The 23,132-nt window shown below is 42.0% G+C and overlaps 3 protein-coding genes across 7 annotated transcripts in view; 1 reads left to right on the top strand and 2 right to left on the bottom strand.

Annotated features, from left to right (window-relative positions):
- Window positions 1–4,105: 4,105 nt before the first annotated feature.
- Window positions 4,106–17,740, bottom strand: LOC109896187 (V-set and immunoglobulin domain-containing protein 10-like). 2 transcript variants are annotated; one of them, XM_020490481.2, is made up of 9 exons: window positions 16,340–17,740; window positions 15,846–16,157; window positions 15,066–15,371; window positions 14,692–14,837; window positions 14,431–14,581; window positions 5,719–6,003; window positions 5,349–5,462; window positions 4,884–5,042; window positions 4,106–4,472 (listed from the first exon to the last, which is right to left on the bottom strand). In XM_020490481.2, exons 1-9 carry the CDS (start codon window positions 16,386–16,388, stop codon window positions 4,393–4,395), a joined length of 1,602 nt encoding a protein of 533 aa, XP_020346070.1. In that variant the 5' UTR covers window positions 16,389–17,740; the 3' UTR covers window positions 4,106–4,392. The 2 variants fall into 2 exon arrangements, with proteins under 2 accessions (XP_020346070.1, XP_020346071.1); XM_020490482.2 differs by having other exon boundaries at window positions 16,679–16,935.
- Window positions 16,712–21,457, top strand: pebp1 (phosphatidylethanolamine binding protein 1). Its single transcript, XM_020490483.2, has 4 exons — window positions 16,712–17,315; window positions 18,879–18,988; window positions 20,445–20,545; window positions 20,732–21,457. The coding sequence occupies exons 1-4, from the start codon at window positions 17,181–17,183 to the stop codon at window positions 20,947–20,949; spliced, it is 564 nt and encodes a 187-aa protein (XP_020346072.1). The 5' UTR covers window positions 16,712–17,180; the 3' UTR covers window positions 20,950–21,457.
- Window positions 21,408–23,132, bottom strand: part of LOC109896189 (serine/threonine-protein kinase TAO3-like) — a 152,559-nt gene continuing 150,834 nt past the window's right edge. For all 4 annotated transcript variants that reach the window (XM_031829673.1, XM_031829674.1, XM_031829675.1 and 1 more), the window contains one exon: window positions 21,408–22,820. In XM_031829673.1, coding sequence (XP_031685533.1) covers window positions 22,659–22,820 — 162 coding nt within the window. In that variant the 3' untranslated portion in view covers window positions 21,408–22,658. The remainder of the gene's footprint in view (window positions 22,821–23,132) is intronic.

The raw sequence follows: 23,132 nt of genomic DNA, 5'->3' as shown, positions 1-23,132 counted from the left end.
TTGTAAATAAGAATTTGTTCTTAACAGCCTGGTTAAATAAAGGTTCAAATAAATAAATATGCTCTCCTCCCTTGACTGCTATCATTAGTCAATACTTCCAAACAACTCAAATTAATTTAAAATGGACGCCAATAAGTATTCTATCATTATTCCCGAACTCATATACATTTTTCCTTGTCTGAGGAGCATTCTGGCATGTTGAGTCATGGGGGTCTAACTTTGTCAAACCAGGATGCCACCATGCTGCAGTCTGATGAGACACAGCTTGAAGCCAGTGAGGTCAGTGGCTGATCCAGTCCTTGTAGCCAGTGAGGACAGTGTCTGATCCAGTCCTTGTAGCCAGTGAGGACAGTGTCTGATCCAGTCCTTGTAGCCAGTGAGGACAGTGGCTGATCCAGTCCTTGTAGCCAGTGAGGACAGTGTCTGATCCAGTCCTTGTAGCCAGTGAGGACAGTGGCTGATCCAGTCCTTGTAGCCAGTGAGGAGAGTGTCTGATCCAGTCCTTGTAGCCAGTGAGGACAGTGGCTGATCCAGTCCTTGTAGCCAGTGAGGTCAGTGGCTGATCCAGTCCTTGTAGCCAGTGAGGACAGTGGCTGATCCAGTCCTTGTAGCCAGTGAGGACAGTGGCTGATCCAGTCCTTGTAGCCAGTGAGGACAGTGGCTGATCCAGTCCTTGTAGCCAGTGAGGTCAGTGGCTGATCCAGTCCTTGTAGCCAGTGAGGACAGTGGCTGATCCAGTCCTTGTAGCCAGTGAGGACAGTGTCTGATCCAGTCCTTGTAGCCAGTGAGGACAGTGGCTGATCCAGTCCTTGTGGCCAGTGAGGACAGTGGCTGATCCAGTCCTTGTAGCCAGTGAGGACAGTGGCTGATCCAGTCCTTGTAGCCAGTGAGGTCAGTGGCTGATCCAGTCCTTGTAGCCAGTGAGGACAGTGGCTGATCCAGTCCTTGTGGCCAGTGAGGACAGAGGCTGATCCAGTCCTTGTAGCCAGTGAGGTCAGTGGCTGATCCAGTCCTTGTAGCCAGTGAGGACAGTGTCTGATCCAGTCCTTGTAGCCAGTGACGATGTGGCTATTTTTGACTTATGGAAGGCTGAGAAGCAGGTAAGTATAGAGCAGTTCAAGATTATTTCCATGTGCAATAAAAAAATATCCATGAATTTAGATAGACAATTGAAAAAAAGAGAGAGAAAAGCTCTTTGGGTTAATATATATTTTTTAGATATAAAAATGGCTGACCTTCTGGGTTAAATGCAATATCCTTAAGGTGTTATCTCCAGAGGAAGATACCAGGGTGAGCTTTGGTTAGGAGTGAAATAAACACAGCTTGAAGGAACATTCATAAATATTTAGTTATCGATCTTTATACAATTATATGATAATCTATTCAAAATAAGGGTTAAATGAAAAGTGCTGTCATCAAATGAAACATTAGCCTCAACTTGGCGTCCATTTTAAATTAAATAAGGGTTAAATGAAAAGTGCTGTCATCAAATGAAACATTAGCCTCAACTTGGCGTCCATTTTAAATTAATTTGAGTTGTTTGGAAGTATTGACTAATGATAGCAGTCAACAAACACAGCTAGATGTCTCCCACCAGTTGAACATCCCATATCTTGATGACTCCGCTGTCCAGTGGCCAGAAGCAGTCTGGATGATTCTCTCTCATTGGAGGCTGCTTTATCACCAGGTGTTGGTGTTTTTGATGGACGGGGTCCAAACGTGAGACCCCACACTGTCTGATCACAGTTCAGCCTCTTGTCCTGTCTGTTGCTCTCCGGGGGAATAGCAACCTTGTTGACTCTATACAGACAATTAAGCATTATTGACAGAGGTGCTGATGAACATCATCAATACTTTCAAATCAGGAAGGAGGAGAGGAAGCAATGGAGAATGGAAGGACGAAAGGAAGGAATATTTACAGTCCTGTCTTTAAAGTCCATACATGCATACCATACTGAAGCAGCCAGGCGACCACCAGTGGTGGAGAAAGTACCCAACTGTCATATTTGAGTAAAAGTAAAGATACCTTAAAAGAAAATGACCCAAGTAAAAGTGAAAGTCACCCAGTAAAATACTACGTAAGTCTAAAAGTATGTGTACATTTCTGTATGTATGTAAATATAATTGCTAAAATATAATCAAGCATCAAAAGTAAAAGTATAAATACTTTCAAATTCCTTATAATTAAGCAAACCAGTCGGCAGTATTTTTTTAATTTTTTTTTTTTTTAAATTCACGGTTAGCCAGGGGCACACTCCAACATCATTTACAAACGAAACATGTGTGTTTAGTGAGTCTGCCAGATCAGAGGCAGTAGGGATGACCAGGGATATTCTCTTGATAAGTGCGTGAACTGTCCTGCAAAGCATTCCAAATGTTACGAGTATTTTTGGAGTGTAGTAGTACTTTTACAGAAGTACTTTACACCACTGGCGACCACCCACACTACCCCGTGTCTCATAGATCAGGCGAACTGGGATTGAGGGTGGGCGGATCTCAGCTCCAATATCTACCATGCTGTGTGTTCATGTCATGTCATGCTATGTTGTTGTTTTAGGTCTAGCTTTATGTAGTGTTGTGGTATCTCTCTTGTCGTGATGTGTGTTTTGTCCTATATTTTTAATCTCAGCCTCCGTCCCCGCAGGAGGCCTTGTGCCTTCTGGTAGCCCGTCATTGTAAATAAGAATTTGTTCTTAACTGACTTTCTGGTTATCTAACAATGCCTTCCAGTCAATAAGAGGAAAACAGAGAGCCCATCATGTCTTTAGATCGCTAAATGATGTAAAATATCCCAATTGTTGTTTTATTGCGTGTTTTGTTAGTAAAAGGAGAAGAATTCATCTATTTCCTGTACAGTACAATTTCCTGATTGGCTACCTTAGCACATGTACTCTTGTTTTCTATTACGTAAAATTGATTTGTCCCTGATTTATTTGATCTACAGTGAACAATTTTTAAAGTTATCTATCTGGATTTCGGCTATCGGATAGGATTAAATGCATAGAAATATAATGAATAGAACTGTCCCCATTCAAATCACTTGCTATGTTGCCATTACTTATCCAGTGATTTTTATTGTTGTCGACATTTAGAATGTTCGCATAGCAAATAAATGCGACAATTGCCTGCTTAGGGTTCGTGAAAGCCTCGTGTCAACCAAATCGTAGTGACGTCACTCACACCCCAAACATGTTTTCACAAACAACTAGTGTGGAATACAAATTGTAGTGGCTGAAGTGTTTCCATTACCCACTTAGGTAAATTACGCATTAATAAATTGGCGACAGCCTGTGTGTCCTCCCACCTATCTGTTTCATGTTGCCCGCGAAAGCCACAACGCAATAATAACTGAATCATATATTTCTGGGACGAGTGCCAACGCATCGCCACGGTCTGCGCTCATGTACATCTGAAGTAATCGGATAGTGAAACTTGCCAACCGACCAGAAAAGCAAGGCGTTCTTTAAAGTCAGGACAATCTTGTTCCTGTAAAGAAAATGTTTTATAGAAAAAAAGATTTTGCAAACAGTAAACATTTAGTTACATCCAGGCTGTATTTACATCCGGCCGTGATAGGGAGTCCCATAGGCAGGCGCACAATTGGCCCAATTGGTTTGGCCTGGGTAGGCCCTCAATGCAAATAAGAATTTGTTCTTAACTGACTTGCCTAGTTAAATAAAGGTTAAATATAAATACATTTAAACAAATGTGGAGTAGAGTTTTATAGTTACGCGATGACGTCACGTGCCCCGCGTATCTTCAAAAAATGAATCGTCAATCATTTATTCGAAAAAAAATACAGCTTCCATCATTTGTCGTGTTAAAGTTTGATTTTAAAAATTCTCCCGTCGAACGAATACAAAAGTTGTCAATCTAGAACATTTCTTCTATAGTTGCCTTCCCATTAAACATGTTGCAATTCATTATTATTATTATATATATTTTTTTAATCATTGCTTGTCTAACAAACCTGGGTCAACGGAACCTGCCTACTGATTCTTCCGTTCTATTTCTATGGATTTAATCCTATCGAAATCCATTTTTTAAAACTAGGCCCTGATAAACCTACGCATTCCAACTTGTATATAAAAACAAGAGAGAGAACTACATCCCTGCCTTTTTTAATTTTATTTTTTAAAAACAGGTTTAATTTTGTGTTTGAGAAATACAAAATGTTACATTATTGTCAAATATGTAATTTAAATGAGGCAAATGGCAACAATTAATTGAAATAACCATGTTAAGTAACACCTAATAAGCCTGAAGCTAAAACAAAACAAATGTCAAATGGGTGGTAAAAAGCAAACCTATATACTGTATCTACATACTGTACAAACCAACCACCAATCATAACACACACAACAAAATAGTTTTCTTAAAGTCTTACAACACCTAAAACGTGACAAGCTCATCGATATCTCTATCTTCTAGCTGTAATGGATGTTCAAGAATTTCTGCATCTTCATGGTCAACTGAAAAAGAGATTGGTTACAGATTTAGGTTATAGTTGCATCTACAGTATAAGATCAATACAAAACAGCAACATAACTGTTATATTTGAGTAATTTAGCAGATTCTTATCCAGAGCGACTTTTACGAGCAATTAGGGTTAAGTTCCTTGCTCAAGGGCACAGACAGATTTTTCATCTAGTCGGCTCTGGGATTCGAACCCAGCGCTCTTAACCGCTAGGATACCTGCCGCCCAGTTACAGTTCTATCCACTGTATATTACGGATACATGTGCAAATACAACATTGCAACATTATTAATAGTGTCACATTTAATATCAAATACACATTTGAAAACAACTAACATACAGCCAATACCCAAGTGGGAAATTCCCACCCTCCTCTACAACTTGGAAGCAGAAAATCATTCCTTACTGGATGGTATTGTGTGTATCTCTACAAGTGTAGTATTGTGTCCGTTGGTCAGAGGCAGAGGTGGCAGTCTGGGTATAGCTTCATGAAACACCTCCTCTTCATCTGCCTCTACCAGGCTCAACACATCTCCTCTCTCCCCCATTTGCTCAAATCCATTACCTGTAATAAAAAAAACTTATATTTAGATTTCAAAGTAGGTAGTTAGTATTTGCATATATCTTTTAGCAATTCGGTAACTTCACAAGTCAGTTATCATCAAAGTATATCTTATATTATCTTAGGTGATGGGGGTCATATTATCCATTCCATTTCATGAAATTATACAAAAATAACCAGGGGTACAACTTTGTTTTTTTGCACCCCTGAAAATAACAAAGGCAGATAATCTGATATGGCACGGGCAGTTACAAAGTTTAAGCCCTATCAACAAAAGGGACATTATAATGCTTGGGAAAAAGATCTTACCCAGGCATATTCGGTCACGGTTGGAATATATTGTTTTAGCAATAACAATCCCAGATCCTACTATCAAAATAGCTAGGAATATCCCTATGATTGCTCCAGTGTATTGAGAGGTGGCTGTGAAAACAAAACAACATTAGACATGATTAAGTAAAAAAAAAAGTTAAGTCACTAAAGAGAAATGAATGTACAATAATCTAAAGACTCTTGTTAGAAGCTAACAGGGAGAGGCAACAGGTTTAGCGACATTCCAGGGAAGGTGTTGCCTTGCTACCTTTCTGCACCGGTAAGATCATCAACATAGATTATCACAAGGACCAGATGGAGTTTGCAGAGATATCCAATCTGTAAACACACACCTCTCTGAACTAACCTTTAACTGTTAAATATATCTCCAACTCGCGGACCATCAGTGGGTTCTCGCTCCTGCAGAAGTAGACGCCCTCGTCCTGCTTGGTGATGTTGACTATAGTGAGGGTGAAGGTGGGGCCCTGCTCTGACAGGACGTACTTAGGGCTGGAGACTACGTCCTCCTGCTTGGCTGTCCTCTGCCATCTGGTGAGGGCTGGAGGTAGGGAGTTGGATTCTGTACACGTTAATGTCACGTTGGTTCCTTCTACCACTGTGACTAGTGGTTCCCCTTCAGGATAGGGGGACTCTAGGGGACGAGGAGGGAGACAGGGGTTTAGACTGGGTTAGTGATAGATACACATCTAGCTAGATATCCTTCTATACAGGTATGCACACAATCACACAAACTGCGTTGGGTGTGACATGGGAAAAGTATAGCCTGGTAAGAGGTGTAGGTAACACATTATTTTTGTTCTTCCTCATTGTTTGAGTCATCTTGCCTGGTGCTCAGAAACGCTGATAAATTACTTCAAAATATCTCGCCTTTCTGGAATCACAAAGACAGCTCCCTCCTTTGCAGGTTTCTTTTGGAATCAGACCAGGTGTGCCACAGCCACTGGGTGTTTCACACATTACTAATATTCTATGAGCTTTGTACAGTTGTGGAAACCATTCAGTTGGTTAAAAGCTGAAAGTAAATAAGAGACAGACGAGTTGTCTCTTTTAGTAATTACCCAACATCATCGTATCAATAAATTGGCCAATGGTAGGGTGTCCCAATAAAGCACCCTGAACTGAAAGGGGATACCTAGTCAGTTGTACAACAGAAAGGGAGAGGGGGGATACCTAGTCAGTTGTACAACAGAAAGGAAAGGGGGGATACCTAGTCAGTTGTACAACAGAAAGGGGGGATACCTAGTCAGTTGTACAACAGAAAGGGGGGATACCTAGTCAGTTGTACAACAGAAAGGGGGGATACCTAGTCAGTTGTACAACAGAAAGGAAAGGGGGATTCCTAGTCCGTTGTACAACAGAAAGGAAAGGGGGATTCCTAGTCCGTTGTACAACAGAAAGGAAAGGGGGATTCCTAGTCCGTTGTACAACAGAAAGGAAAGGGGGGATACCTAGTCAGTTGTACAACAGAAAGGAAAGGGGGGATACCTAGTCAGTTGTACAACAGAAAGGAAAGGGGGGATACCTAGTCAGTTGTACAACAGAAAGGAAAGGGGGGATACCTAGTCAGTTGTACAACAGAAAGGAAAGGGGGATACCTAGTCAGTTGTACAAAAGAAAGGGGGATACCTAGTCAGTTGTACAACAGAAAGGGGGATACCTAGTCAGTTGTACAACTGAAATGAAAGGGGGAAACCTAGTCAGTTGTACAACTGAAATGAAAGGGGGAAAACTAGTCAGTTGTACAACTGAAATGAAAGGGGGAAAACTAGTCAGTTGTACAACTGAAATGAAAGGGGGATACCTAGTCAGTTGTACAACTGAAATGAAAGGGGGATACCTAGTCAGTTATACAACAGAAAGGAACGGGGGATACCTAGTCAGTTGTACAACAGAAAGGAAAGGGGGATACCTAGTCAGTTATACAACAGAAAGGAACGGGGGATACCTAGTCAGTTGTACAACTGAAATGAAAGGGGGAAACCTAGTCAGTTGTACAACTGAAATGAAAGGGGGAAAACTAGTCAGTTGTACAACTGAAATGAAAGGGGGATACCTAGTCAGTTGTACAACTGAAATGAAAGGGGGATACCTAGTCAGTTGTACAACTGAAATGAAAGGGGGATACCTAGTCAGTTGTACAACAGAAAGGGGGAAAAATAGTCAGTTGTACAACTGAAATGAAAGGGGGAAAACTAGTCAGTTGTACAACTGAAATGAAAGGGGGATACCTAGTCAGTTGTACAACTGAAATGAAAGGGGGATACCTAGTCAGTTATACAACAGAAAGGAACGGGGGATACCTAGTCAGTTGTACAACAGAAAGGAACGGGGGATACCTAGTCAGTTGTACAACTGAAATGAAAGGGGGATACCTAGTCAGTTGTACAACTGAAATGAAAGGGGGATACCTAGTCAGTTGTACAACTGAAATGAAAGGGGGATACCTAGTCAGTTATACAACAGAAAGGGGGATACCTAGTCAGTTATACAACAGAAAGGGGGATACCTAGTCAGTTGTACAACTGAAATGAAAGGGGGATACCTAGTCAGTTGTACAACTGAAATGAAAGGGGGATACCTAGTCAGTTGTACAACAGAAAGGGGGATACCTAGTCAGTTGTACAACAGAAAGGGGGATACCTAGTCAGTTGTACAACAGAAAGGGGGATACCTAGTCAGTTGTACAACAGAAAGGGGGGTACCTAGTCAGTTGTACAACAGAAAGGGGGGTACCTAGTCAGTTGTACAACAGAAAGGGGGGTACCTAGTCAGTTGTACAACAGAAAGGGGGGTACCTAGTCAGTTATACAACTGAAATGAAAGGGGGATACCTAGTCAGTTATACAACCTTAAATGAAAGGGGGATACCTAGTCAGTTGTACAACAGAAAGGGGGATACCTAGTCAGTTGTACAACTGAAATGAAAGGGGGAAACCTAGTCAGTTGTACAACTGAAATGAAAGGGGGAAACCTAGTCAGTTGTACAACTGAAATGAAAGGGGGAAACCTAGTCAGTTGTACAACTGAAATGAAAGGGGGATACCTAGTCAGTTGTACAACAGAAAGGGGGAAACCTAGTCAGTTGTACAACTGAAATGAAAGGGGGATACCTAGTCAGTTGTACAACAGAAAGGGGGATACCTAGTCAGTTGTACAACAGAAAGGGGGATACCTAGTCAGTTGTACAACTGAAATGAAAGGGGGAAACCTAGTCAGTTGTACAACTGAAATGAAAGGGGGAAAACTAGTCAGTTGTATAACTGAAATGAAAGGGGGATACCTAGTCAGTTGTACAACTGAAATGAAAGGGGGATACCTAGTCAGTTATACGACAGAAAGGGGGATACCTACTCAGTTGTACAACTGAAATGAAAGGGGGATACCTAGTCAGTTGTACAACAGAAAGGGGGATACCTAGTCAGTTGTACAACAGAAAGGGGGATACCTAGTCAGTTGTACAACAGAAATGAAAGGGGGATACCTAATCAGTTGTACAACAGAAAGGGGGATACCTAGTCAGTTGTACAACAGAAAGGGGGATACCTAGTCAGTTGTACAACAGAAAGGGGGATACCTAGTCAGTTGTACAACAGAAAGGAACGGGGGATACCTAGTCAGTTGTACAACAGAAAGGAAAGGGGGATACCTAGTCAGTTGTACAACTGAAATGAAAGGGGGATACCTAGTCAGTTATACAACAGAAAGGGGGGTACCTAGTCAGTTGTACAACAGAAAGGGGGATACCTAGTCAGTTGTACAACAGAAAGGGGGATACCTAGTCAGTTGTACAACAGAAAGGGGGATACCTAGTCAGTTGTACAACAGAAAGGGGGATACCTAGTCAGTTGTACAACAGAAAGGAACGGGGGATACCTAGTCAGTTGTACAACAGAAAGGAACGGGGGATACCTAGTCAGTTGTACAACAGAAAGGAACGGGGGATACCTAGTCAGTTGTACAACAGAAAGGAAAGGGGGGATACCTAGTCAGTTGTACAACAGAAAGGAACGGGGATACCTAGTCAGTTGTACAACAGAAATGAAAGGAGGATACCTAGTCAGTTGTACAACAGAAAGGGGGATACCTAGTCAGTTGTACAACAGAAAGGGGGATACCTAGTCAGTTGTACAACAGAAAGGGGGATACCTAGTCAGTTGTACAACAGAAAGGGGGATACCTAGTCAGTTGTACAACAGAAAGGGGGGTACCTAGTCAGTTGTACAACAGAAAGGGGGGTACCTAGTCAGTTGTACAACAGAAAGGGGGGTACCTAGTCAGTTGTACAACAGAAAGGGGGGTACCTAGTCAGTTGTACAACAGAAAGGGGGGTACCTAGTCAGTTATACAACTGAAATGAAAGGGGGATACCTAGTTAGTTATACAACCTTAAATGAAAGGGGGATACCTAGTCAGTTGTACAACAGAAAGGGGGATACCTAGTCAGTTGTACAACTGAAATGAAAGGGGGAAACCTAGTCAGTTGTACAACTGAAATGAAAGGGGGAAACCTAGTCAGTTGTACAACTGAAATGAAAGGGGGAAACCTAGTCAGTTGTACAACTGAAATGAAAGGGGGATACCTAGTCAGTTGTACAACAGAAAGGGGGAAACCTAGTCAGTTGTACAACTGAAATGAAAGGGGGATACCTAGTCAGTTGTACAACAGAAAGGGGGATACCTAGTCAGTTGTACAACAGAAAGGGGGATACCTAGTCAGTTGTACAACAGAAAGGGGGGTACCTAGTCAGTTGTACAACAGAAAGGGGGGTACCTAGTCAGTTGTACAACAGAAAGGGGGGTACCTAGTCAGTTGTACAACAGAAAGGGGGGTACCTAGTCAGTTATACAACTGAAATGAAAGGGGGATACCTAGTCAGTTATACAACTGAAATGAAAGGGGGATACCTAGTCAGTTATACAACCTTAAATGAAAGGGGGATACCTAGTCAGTTGTACAACAGAAAGGGGGATACCTAGTCAGTTGTACAACTGAAATGAAAGGGGGAAACCTAGTCAGTTGTACAACTGAAATGAAAGGGGGAAACCTAGTCAGTTGTACAACTGAAATGAAAGGGGGATACCTAGTCAGTTGTACAACAGAAAGGGGGATACCTAGTCAGTTGTACAACTGAAATGAAAGGGGGAAACCTAGTCAGTTGTACAACTGAAATGAAAGGGGGAAAACTAGTCAGTTGTACAACTGAAATGAAAGGGGGAAACCTAGTCAGTTGTACAACTGAAATGAAAGGGGGATACCTAGTCAGTTGTACAACAGAAAGGGGGGTACCTAGTCAGTTATACAACTGAAATGAAAGGGGGATACCTAGTCAGTTATACAACCTTAAATGAAAGGGGGATACCTAGTCAGTTGTACAACAGAAAGGGGGATACCTAGTCAGTTGTACAACTGAAATGAAAGGGGGAAACCTAGTCAGTTGTACAACTGAAATGAAAGGGGGAAACCTAGTCAGTTGTACAACTGAAATGAAAGGGGGAAACCTAGTCAGTTGTACAACTGAAATGAAAGGGGGATACCTAGTCAGTTGTACAACAGAAAGGGGGATACCTAGTCAGTTGTACAACAGAAAGGGGGATACCTAGTCAGTTGTACAACTGAAATGAAAGGGGGATACCTAGTCAGTTGTACAACAGAAAGGAAAGGGGGGATACCTAGTCAGTTGTACAACAGAAAGGAACGGGGATACCTAGTCAGTTGTACAACAGAAATGAAAGGAGGATACCTAGTCAGTTGTACAACAGAAAGGGGGATACCTAGTCAGTTGTACAACAGAAAGGGGGATACCTAGTCAGTTGTACAACAGAAAGGGGGATACCTAGTCAGTTGTACAACAGAAAGGGGGATACCTAGTCAGTTGTACAACAGAAAGGGGGGTACCTAGTCAGTTGTACAACAGAAAGGGGGGTACCTAGTCAGTTGTACAACAGAAAGGGGGGTACCTAGTCAGTTGTACAACAGAAAGGGGGGTACCTAGTCAGTTGTACAACAGAAAGGGGGGTACCTAGTCAGTTATACAACTGAAATGAAAGGGGGATACCTAGTTAGTTATACAACCTTAAATGAAAGGGGGATACCTAGTCAGTTGTACAACAGAAAGGGGGATACCTAGTCAGTTGTACAACTGAAATGAAAGGGGGAAACCTAGTCAGTTGTACAACTGAAATGAAAGGGGGAAACCTAGTCAGTTGTACAACTGAAATGAAAGGGGGAAACCTAGTCAGTTGTACAACTGAAATGAAAGGGGGATACCTAGTCAGTTGTACAACAGAAAGGGGGAAACCTAGTCAGTTGTACAACTGAAATGAAAGGGGGATACCTAGTCAGTTGTACAACAGAAAGGGGGATACCTAGTCAGTTGTACAACAGAAAGGGGGATACCTAGTCAGTTGTACAACAGAAAGGGGGGTACCTAGTCAGTTGTACAACAGAAAGGGGGGTACCTAGTCAGTTGTACAACAGAAAGGGGGGTACCTAGTCAGTTGTACAACAGAAAGGGGGGTACCTAGTCAGTTATACAACTGAAATGAAAGGGGGATACCTAGTCAGTTATACAACTGAAATGAAAGGGGGATACCTAGTCAGTTATACAACCTTAAATGAAAGGGGGATACCTAGTCAGTTGTACAACAGAAAGGGGGATACCTAGTCAGTTGTACAACTGAAATGAAAGGGGGAAACCTAGTCAGTTGTACAACTGAAATGAAAGGGGGAAACCTAGTCAGTTGTACAACTGAAATGAAAGGGGGATACCTAGTCAGTTGTACAACAGAAAGGGGGATACCTAGTCAGTTGTACAACTGAAATGAAAGGGGGAAACCTAGTCAGTTGTACAACTGAAATGAAAGGGGGAAAACTAGTCAGTTGTACAACTGAAATGAAAGGGGGAAACCTAGTCAGTTGTACAACTGAAATGAAAGGGGGATACCTAGTCAGTTGTACAACAGAAAGGGGGGGTACCTAGTCAGTTATACAACTGAAATGAAAGGGGGATACCTAGTCAGTTATACAACCTTAAATGAAAGGGGGATACCTAGTCAGTTGTACAACAGAAAGGGGGATACCTAGTCAGTTGTACAACTGAAATGAAAGGGGGAAACCTAGTCAGTTGTACAACTGAAATGAAAGGGGGAAACCTAGTCAGTTGTACAACTGAAATGAAAGGGGGAAACCTAGTCAGTTGTACAACTGAAATGAAAGGGGGATACCTAGTCAGTTGTACAACAGAAAGGGGGATACCTAGTCAGTTGTACAACAGAAAGGGGGATACCTAGTCAGTTGTACAACTGAAATGAAAGGGGGAAACCTAGTCAGTTGTACAACTGAAATGAAAGGGGGGAAACTAGTCAGTTGTATAACTGAAATGAAAGGGGGATACCTAGTCAGTTGTACAACTGAAATGAAAGGGGGATACCTAGTCAGTTATACGACAGAAAGGGGGATACCTACTCAGTTGTACAACTGAAATGAAAGGGGGATACCTAGTCAGTTGTACAACAGAAAGGGGGATACCTAGTCAGTTGTACAACAGAAATGAAAGGGGGATACCTAATCAGTTGTACAACAGAAAGGGGGATACCTAGTCAGTTGTATTACAGAAAGGGGGATACCTAGTCAGTTGTACAACAGAAAGGAACGGGGGATACCTAGTCAGTTGTACAACAGAAAGGAACGGGGGATACCTAGTCAGTTGTACAACAGAAAGGAAAGGGGGATACCTAGTCAGTTGTACAACAGAAAGGAAAGGGGGGATACCTAGTCAGTTGTACAACAGAAAGGAAAGGGGGATACCTAGTCAGTTGTACAACAGAAAGGGGGATACCTAGTCAGTTGTACAACAGAAAGGGGGATACCTAGTCAGTTGTACAACAGAAAGGGGGGTACCTAGTCAGTTGTACAACAGAAAGGGGGATACCTAGTCAGTTGTACAACAGAAAGGGGGATACCTAGTCAGTTGTACAACAGAAAGGGGGATACCTAGTCAGTTGTACAACAGAAAGGGGGATACCTAGTCAGTTGTACAACAGAAAGGGGGATACCTAGTCAGTTGTACAACAGAAAGGGGGATACCTAGTCAGTTGTACAACAGAACGGGGGATACCTAGTCAGTTGTAGAACAGAACGGGGGATACCTAGTCAGTTGTACAACAGAAAGGAACGGGGGATACCTAGTCAGTTGTACAACAGAAAGGAAAGGGGGGATACCTAGTCAGTTGTACAACAGAAAGGAACGGGGGATACCTAGTCAGTTGTACAACAGAAATGAAAGGAGGATACCTAGTCAGTTGTACAACAGAAAGGGGGATACCTAGTCAGTTGTACAACAGAAAGGGGGATACCTAGTCAGTTGTAGAACAGAACGGGGGATACCTAGTCAGTTGTACAACAGAAAGGAACGGGGGATACCTAGTCAGTTGTACAACAGAAAGGAAAGGGGGGATACCTAGTCAGTTGTACAACAGAAAGGAACGGGGGATACCTAGTCAGTTGTACAACAGAAATGAAAGGGGGATACCTAGTCAGTTGTACAACTGAAATGAAAGGGGGATACCTAGTCAGTTGTACAACTGAAATGAAAGGGGGGATACCTAGTCAGTTGTACAACTGAAATGAAAGGGGGATACCTAGTCAGTTGTACAACAGAAAGGAAAGGGGGTTCCTAGTCAGTTGTACAACAGAAAGGGGGATACCTAGTCAGTTGTACAACAGAAAGGGGGATACCTAGTCAGTTGTACAACAGAAAGGAAAGGGGGGATACCTAGTCAGTTATACAACAGAAAGGAAAGGGGGATACCTAGTCAGTTGTACAATTGAATGCAGAACTGATATTGACACATTTCGGGGCATCTATGTACAGTTGCAATATAGAAACCATAAAGCTGAATGCAAACAAAAGGCATATCAGATGTTGGCTGGGTGTGCATCCCAAATGGCACCCTATTGCCTATGTAGTACACTTATTTACCTATGGTCCTGTTCAGAAGTAGTGCACTATATAGGGAAGTGTTCCATTCACTACGTTTGCATTCATCTCTCACTTACTCAGTGTGAAGGAGCAGAACTTATCCTCTCCTGGACTTATCGTAGGGTGATGCCCACTACACTTCAGCATCTGCCCATCGAACAACAACGACCTGTTCAGATTCATCACCAGATTATCTGTCTCCTCCGACTCCATCAGTTGTCCAGCCACCTAAAAGAACCACAAATTGAGGATAACACACACACACACAAAAATATAGATATATATTTTAAAAGCATGTATCCAATTAAGTAATGTTTTAACCCCCACAAAACAAACACCTGCTTCCCATGGCTCCCTGACATCTGATGCTTCCCCCAGAATAACGTGGGAGAGGGGTAGCCTCCAAACCAGCTACAGCTGAATTGGACATGGGACGGATCCTTCCCTGCGTTCCACAGACACTCTGGATGCCTCTCTGGGGAATCTAAAGGAGAAAGATGGATGCTCTTTACAGTATAGAATTGATGAGGTATTTTGGTTATTATACAACAATAAGATAGGTACACAAGTCATTTGAACAAGCACCACTGGCCACTGTATCTGATAGGTATCTATTAGGAGCTTAGGATATATACCGATATTCAAATTGTCACTAATCCCCAAGCAACCACTATCAGAGACCATTAAGTCTGTTTTCTTTATAGTCACCTACAGTATACAAGCAGCTCTGTGCTAGAGCCAGCAGCCTTCTGGGAGATTGAGTTCTGGGCTCTGCAGCTGTAGTTCCCCTGAGCTGTGGGCTGAACATCCTCTATCCTGAAGTCCAGCCATGACCCACTGCCCACCGCCAGAGAGTCATTACTGGACTCCACACCCTGAAACCCCCAGGACAGGCTCTGGGAGGGGTAGGACAAGCTGGAGCAGTTGAATGACACCGTGGAACCCCTGACAACAAAGAGGGTTCCGTTGGAAAGAGGCGTGGCTGGCTGGATGTCTATGATGCTATTATCAGGACCACCTGCAAGAAGTAAACATGAGATACTTTACTATAGTGTTGCCCAAGAAGGCAGACATTTTCCACTTGAAAACTGTCATCACAGTATACAACAATCAAGCCTTGTTACAACCCAAGGTACCCATCTTTCATTATTGAGCAATGTGGACTGATTCCATAACATACACAACGTTTGTAAAAAATTATACAGTCCCATTCCATCCATCATATACTACATAATGGTCAAGGTAACACTGCAGTACCCCTCTGATCATGATTGTTCAAATGCCTACAAAACACACAGGCTACTACAGCATGTGCTATGAAACCAGCCCCAGCACCAAATCATCCGGAATAACCAGTTTCAAGGCAATAATTGTTCAAAATAATTTCTAGGGCAACTGCCAGGGCAATTGACCAAGATACCAGTACAGTATCTGCAAGTCATTATATGAAGGACAACAACACACATTGTTATGATAGAACACAGATACTTACTGACTATTTGCAATGTGAGACTTGTTTGAGTTTTGTTGTTATGGGGTAAAGAATCACAGAGATAGGTCCCCTCATCTGATAGATTCATTCTGTTGATGTACAAGCTTTGATTGTACAGTATGGTCAGGTGCCCTTCACTTGGGGATATTGGAATTATAATGGAATGATTGCGTTCAATGGTAAACTGGCCATTCGTCATCCATCGCGTGAATGAGGGGGTCACATTGGTCGCAGTGTTCCAACACGGAAGTATAATATTCTCTCCCAGTGTTCCAGCTACAGTAGTTTCATCCGAGCGCCCATTTGCTGCAACTTTCATAAAAACAATGAGCACGATCATTTAAGACAAGAGACGCGATTCAACAAATTGCTTATAAAAGTGAACAGTAGGCCTATATAGATCAAAACGTCAGACCTAATATATAACTAATTTCACTGTATAGGCTAAAAACAATGGATTATGTTTCATAAACATGTCACAAGTGGACACTCACCGGTCTGATGCATGACCTGAAGAAAAATTGCAACTGCGAAGCCATTCATAATTATTCCTCCTACTGTATAGCATATATACTCTGATTTATAGTTAGACAAATGCTTTGGTTGCCAACCTCTGTCTGACTACCTGTTGTGCATGCGGTGACACAACACACCTCTACACCTAGTTTACATAACTGGTTAGAGTAAATGATATAGGAATTATGAGCCACGATAATTCAATATTTTTCTTCTCCATGGAACTGCCACATGCTATAATTTTTCAGCCATTTGGCTACCTGGCTGTTTACTCGCGCGCGTTTATCCGGAAACTTCAAACCACACCCAACACTTACCTTCTTAAAGGTGCAGCAGGGGATTTCTAGTTTATTGACAGTTGATACCGCTGTCACCGCGCTGATCAACGAGGCGGGTTACCCAAGTTCACTGAGAAGGTGAACAGACAGACAGCCTATTATCTCTTTCTCTAGAGTGTAATCTAACTCAGGGAAAACTAACACAAAAGTGTCTGAAATGTAGGTAATTTATATATATGTTTCTAAATCTTAAAGACACAATGTAGCTTTATCAGCAAAACGTGACAATTCGAGTAGGAGTGGACCTTGGTCATGAAAAGAACATTCTAGAAAGATAAATTCGCGTCATTGGGCAGTAAAGTGAGGGATTGACAGAACCTTAGCCAATCGCAAGTGCTAACTGCAGCGCTAGACGTACTGTGATTGGCCTAAACGCAATGCATAGTCAGGACTCCGGGCCCTGCCTGTGCCTGCCCCCTTGTGTTTTTGTGCAGAATAAGTCAAAGCAGCTCCTGTTTGCAGCTCTCCGGAATCAGTCAAAATGCCGGTAGATTTAAGCCAGTGGACAGGGAATCTTGCCCTAACAGAGGTGGATGAGAAGCCTGCACAGACCCTCCATGTCAAGTATGGCTCTCTTGAAATCGACGAGTTGGGCAAAGTGCTCACGCCAACACAGGTACTGTCGAAGACGAACAAGTATTTATTTTAGAACTAAACCAAGATAGACCATGCCTGTCTTTTCCAATGGGACCAAACGAGTCAAAGTGGGCAAAACAAGCAAATGAGTATTCAGAAAGGAACATTGTGTAGCTGTGATAACTGCAGAAACTACAACTCCCTTTTGTTTGTGCCACACTCGTTTATTTTACAATTGTGTTGTGTGAGCAATGCCCTAGATGTGTTCATGCCGACTCCATTAAAAAGTCATTTCTATCCCTATGATCAGTCAAACAAAACAGCTAATCGTGTTTGGTTTATATTCTTTAGTCGCTGACCTTTCTCCAACACTGGTGTACACTGTTCGAATGAGTTACTAGCCGTTGCATCGGCGTTCATCTTTGACATAATAACTAACGATTTAGCGAATCTTTTTTTTAAATAACTAAACCAAGATAGACCATGCCTGTCGTTTCCAATTGGACCAAACGAGTCATAGTGGGCTGAGCCAAACACGAGCTAATGCGATCCTATTGGCGCGTTCTAGCCTGTATCTGCGCCGCCTATCTGAGGTGCGCCTGTGCAATAACTGAATTCGCCTTTGCACTCCTATACGCGATATATACACACACTTTTGGAAAGGGTAAAGTCTACAACTTAGTCCACAAAATATTATAGTTGGGAACAGAGAACTGTATTGAGAACAAATGTTTAATTGGTGCGAAAATGTGCAGAATGTCATCCAAAATCCATATCGTTACATCTTCTCCGGCCAGTGTGCTTCCTCTCACTACATATTTGGTAGTGAGCGGAAACGCCAAGCGGATGCTTCACATTCATACATCCGGTAAAATATCTCATTGTTCTGTGGAGTTAGCTTGCAAACTAGCTAGAGTGTCGAATATAATTCAGAGTTGTAGGGTTAACAGCACGTGCTCACGATTATGCTCAATAGATAGTAGTTGATACATTACATGAAATAAGCTCATTTAAAACATGTTATTGATTGGTAGCAGAATAGCCATATTGATTGCTAGCTAGGTAGAATTTGCATGACCAGGTTTATTTGCAAAAATGTGACAATGCACAAAACCGTGTCAGTGTGCAATAATGTTCCAGTCTTGCTTAGACTGCATAAGAGGTGGTCTGACCATACACTGACTGTCTGCACTGCAGAGAAGAGGGTTGGGCAATGAGTATGTTAATCAGCACTCTCTTAGTGCAGGATTTTTGGCCTAACTCAAATTAACATAATTATCCACAGTTCAATCGAATATCCTTAATACATTAAACTGATTTGTTGCTTGTTTGTTAACCAACTATATTAACTGTGGTTTGTATTTGTGATGGCAACCATTTTTATTGGTCAAATACACATGATTACCAGATGTTAATGCGAGTGTAGTGGAATGCTTGTATTGTGATACCAACCTTGACTTGTTGTGAAAGTATTTTTGGCTTGTAGGGTGTTTTGTTGCGATACCAACTATATTGACCACTGCTTGTGTGAGTTATTACCAAAATGGGATGGGCTTGTATTTATTGAGACCAACTACATTCCCCTTGGTTCGTTTCTTCACAGGTGCAGAGCCGTCCCACCTCTATAGGGTGGGAGGGGTGTGACTCCACAAAGCTGTACACCCTGGCCATGACTGATCCCGACGCACCCAGCAGGAAAGACCCCAAATTTGGGTGGGCTGCCGTAGGGCTGGGCGACATATCAAATTAGTTTTAGCACAATATTCTAAATGCATGCTTCTCCAGAATCACACTTATTATTGTGTTTTTGAGTGTTGTCTTTTTTGGGGGGGGGTGTCTAACCCCTTTGCTTCTTCTGTGCTGTGTGCACCTTCCCATTTTTCTCTGTCACACACACTTACAACAACAACAAAGCTGAGAGATCACTTCTTCGTCTCTGACAAGTGGTTTCAACTTGCTATTTGCGTTTGAGGTTGGGTCCAACAGAATGGGTCACATGGACACCAACATATAGAGAAGTTAACCTTTCTCATGATAACCTTTTTTAGGTCTCAACTCCTCAAATGATGTGCGGAGCAGACTACTGAAACATCACGAGTGTTGTATACATGTGCAGTAAGCATTAAACACAATTATCTAAGGATTTGGTATCTTGTTCTCATTCTGAGAAGTTAGGTAGGTCACTTAATATCAACATTTGCTTAAATTTTACACAAATGTCCTGATGAATATAATAAAAATTTTAAAAAAGAGTTGAAGGAACTGAAAGCAGCACCAAGAAGATGAGAAGGATCAGTTTGTTGGGCTTAGTTTTTGCACAGTTTTAACCAATTATTAACCTCTGTGTGATCATTGAGCAACACAACATTATTCACTTATCGTCGTGCTCGTTCTGTCTTATTCTCCCTCTGGTTTCTGCTTAGTCACACTACAAGTGCCATCACTGCACAAGAAACAGAAACACTGACAGTGTTTTGTTATTCTTTAAAAGAAAGCCTAGGAAGTTGTCCAGCATTTTGTCATCTTGTGACAAATTTACTGGCTTGCCTAGTTTTAAAAGAGATTGGTGGCCCCGTTGGCATTAGACTAGCATTGGGCTTTGGTAACTCGTTCTCATTCTGAGAAATTAGGTAGGTCACTTAATATCAACATCCGGGGAAAAAAGTGGACAGGCTAGCATGCTGTTCAAACATAGACAGAAGGGTGTGTTCATAACTCTTCTACCTTGTTACTAGCAGATTAAGAAGTCAGTCATTTAAGAGTGAATGTGCATTATGCATTGTTCTGGTAAATTGCATTTTTATAGACTTGACAACCAGATCAGTGATTATTGGGGGGGAAAAGTAGGTTTAACTATTTTGATAAAATTAGTGGGTCTTTTGGCGTGGAGGCTTGACCTTTTTTAATTGTACAACAAAGCATATGAGATGAATCGCCCATAAATGTGATTATATCAAGATTATTTTTCGGGCCATGTCGCTCAGCCCTGGGCTGCAACTCCCTTTTAATTGGCTCTTGGATTGATTATGCAAAACGTTGCTTAAACTTTTCACCCCCTAATGATTTATGAAGCCAACAGATTGTGTTATCGGTAATCTTATTTCTTAAATGTTTTCAAGGATGTTGGATAACCATATTTTTTTCTCCTAACGATTGTATTCTTTTGAAGGGAGTGGCATCATTTTCTGGTGGTGAACATGAAGGGAAACGATGTATCCAGTGGATGTGTCATGTCCGACTACGTTGGGTCTGGCCCTCCAAAAGGCACCGGTAACCTTATCCAATGATAATTGGCGCGACTTCTATTCCTCTAGGAATTTCTGAAACTTGAATGTGACAAATTGTCTACACAAGTGTATTATTGGACATGCGGTGCATTGCTTCACATAGCCTTTGCACTTCCTCCCTCATTGACCACGTGGCATCTTTGTTCCTGTCTCTGTATGTGTCCCCCAGGTCTCCACAGGTATGTGTGGCTGGTCTATGAGCAGTCAGGAAACCTCTCCTGTACGGAGCCCGTCCTCACCAACTGCTGTGGAGACAACCGCGGAAAGTTCAAGATCCAAGAATTCCGCCAGAAATACGGACTGGGAGTTCCCGTGGCTGGAACCTGCTATCAGGCAGAATGGGATAATTATGTCCCTAAACTCTATGAGCAACTGGCTGGAAAATAAACAAAGGAGTATTCAGAAATTAACATTATGTAGATAACTGCAGGATCACAATGCCTTTTTTTTTTTTTTTTTTTTGCCACACTGATTTATTTTACAATTGTATTATGTGAGCAATGCCCTAGAGTTGTTCATGCTGACTCATTAAAGTAATCTCTCTATCCCCATGCTCAAACAAAACAGCTAATCTTGTTTGGTTTACAATCTTTAGTCGCTGACTGTTCTCCAACACTGTTTGAATGAGTTACTCTATGGTTGCATCAGTTATTTTTGTAGACACTGGCGATAATAAAAATGTGGAGTGCTCCTTTAACACAACCTGGCCCTGCATAAACCATTCAGTGGTGGACCTTGAATGTGGCCATATTAATAGGGAGCATCAGCAAACTCCAATCCATGACTACCTGTATACAGCAAATCATGGATTTCAGTTAAAAATCCAATGACAGATTAGACAGAAGTTGTGATGAGCACTTTATTTACAAATATAATTAAAAAGCTCTGACAGATTCATGCTTTCTCTTAATCCTGGAAAACAAAATGAAAGTGCATGCAAAGATAAAGCATTTATTTACTGATCTGGTTGATAAGAAAATACTTTGCAGCGTTTAAAGCAACAAAGAATGATGAATTTCAAGAAACACATTGAGCGATCGAGTCGACTTACTGAAAGAAGAGTAATCATCCATTAAAAAAAGAAATATTTGAATAACAATTAAAATACGAAAATAAGTAAAAGCTCTACATAAATTGTTCTATACACAAAATACATGTCCCTCCCTCTGCGACAAAGCCCTTTGTGCTACCTGGGAGTAGGGATTCACATGGGCGCCGTCTCAAATCACACCCCTATTGCCCTAGAAGTACTGCACTACATAGGGAATAGTGTGCAATTCCAGACGTAATATTCACATTACATGCCAGTGCAGAGAATCAGTGGAGTACCAGGGTGCATTGCAAGTCTCTCTCCTCAGTGTCCCTCCCAAGTCAAGTTTATAATCAAACTGATTCACGTACCAATATGTACATTATGACTTAAAACATATGAAATTGCTTAACATTTTTACATAAAAATGTCCTGATGAATATAAATCTAAAAAAAGAGTTGAAGGATCAGTTTGTTTTTGGGCTTGAAGTTTTGCACAGTTTTAACCAATTATTAACCTCTAATGCGTGATCATTGAGCAACAACACATTATTCACTTATCGTCGTGCTCATTCTGTCTTATTCTCCCTCTGGTTTCTGCTTAGTCACACTACAAGTGCCATCACTGCACAAGAAACAGGAACAGTGACATTGTTTTGTTATTCTTTAAAAGAAAGAAAGCCTAGGAAGTTGTCTAGCATTTTTTTGTCATCTTGTGACAAATTTACTGACTTACCTAGTTAAAAAAAAAGAAAAGAGTACCACGAGATCGGGGGCCCCGTTGGCATTAGACTAGCACTGGGCTGGTGTGTGTGTGTGTGTGAGAATCAGTGACACCAGACCAGGTCAGCGGGATGAGGAGGAAGAGGAGGGTCAGACCAGAGGATGAAGATCGAGAGACAGAGGCCACGAGGAGATTACCAGCGCTGGTCTCGTCATCCTTGGGGGTCCAGGGGCCCAGGTTACCAGGGCTGGTCTAGTCATCTGTAGTCATCCTTGGGGGGTCCAGGTTACCAGGGCTGGTCATCTGTAGTCATCCTTGGGTGGTCCAGGTTACCAGGGCTGGTCATCTGTAGTCATCCTTGGGGGGGTCCAGGGCCCCCAGGTTACCAAAGCCCAGACGGAGACTCTCCATGTCGAACATGTCAATCTCTCTTGACTGGCGCTCCAGTAGGTGCTTGATCCTCTCTGTACGCTCCTTCTGAAGGGAAGCCAGCTCCTCTTCAATCTACAAAACAACAACTTAGTTCATTAAACTATCGGAAGCAAGAGTATTTGGAATCACAACATACTGAAGGTAAGGTATGAATGAGTACTGCTGAGTTTGACCTGCAACAGCTGCTCGTTCAGGTTTTTGCTCAAGCTAGTCTAGGGGATTGATTTGAAATTCAACATGAATCTATATAACCACTCCATAGTCAGCAAAGTACAGACATAAATACACCTGCACTAGTACAGACATAAATACACCTGCACTATTGCAGACATAAATACACCTGCACTATTGCAGACATAAATACACCTGCACTATTGCAGACAT

Source organism: Oncorhynchus kisutch, linkage group LG8 (genome assembly GCF_002021735.2).
Source record: "Oncorhynchus kisutch isolate 150728-3 linkage group LG8, Okis_V2, whole genome shotgun sequence".
Taxonomy (NCBI): domain Eukaryota; kingdom Metazoa; phylum Chordata; class Actinopteri; order Salmoniformes; family Salmonidae; genus Oncorhynchus; species Oncorhynchus kisutch.
Note: the sequence above shows the minus strand (reverse complement) of the source record. Positions and strands in the feature narration are given on the sequence as shown.

Coding starts and splice junctions, on each gene's coding strand:
- LOC109896187 (XM_020490481.2), bottom strand. CDS start 16,388: ATGAATGGCTTCGCAGTTGCAATTTTTCTTCAGGTCATGCATCAGACC. Junction 16,158..16,339: donor TCAGGTCATGCATCAGACCG/GTGAGTGTCCAC, acceptor TTTTTATGAAAG/TTGCAGCAAATGGGCGCTCG. Junction 14,582..14,691: donor CAGGGAGCCATGGGAAGCAG/GTGTTTGTTTTG, acceptor TGGTTCTTTTAG/GTGGCTGGACAACTGATGGA.
- pebp1 (XM_020490483.2), top strand. CDS start 17,181: ATGCCGGTAGATTTAAGCCAGTGGACAGGGAATCTTGCCCTAACAGAG. Junction 17,316..18,878: donor AAGTGCTCACGCCAACACAG/GTACTGTCGAAG, acceptor GTTTCTTCACAG/GTGCAGAGCCGTCCCACCTC. Junction 18,989..20,444: donor AGGAAAGACCCCAAATTTGG/GTGGGCTGCCGT, acceptor ATTCTTTTGAAG/GGAGTGGCATCATTTTCTGG.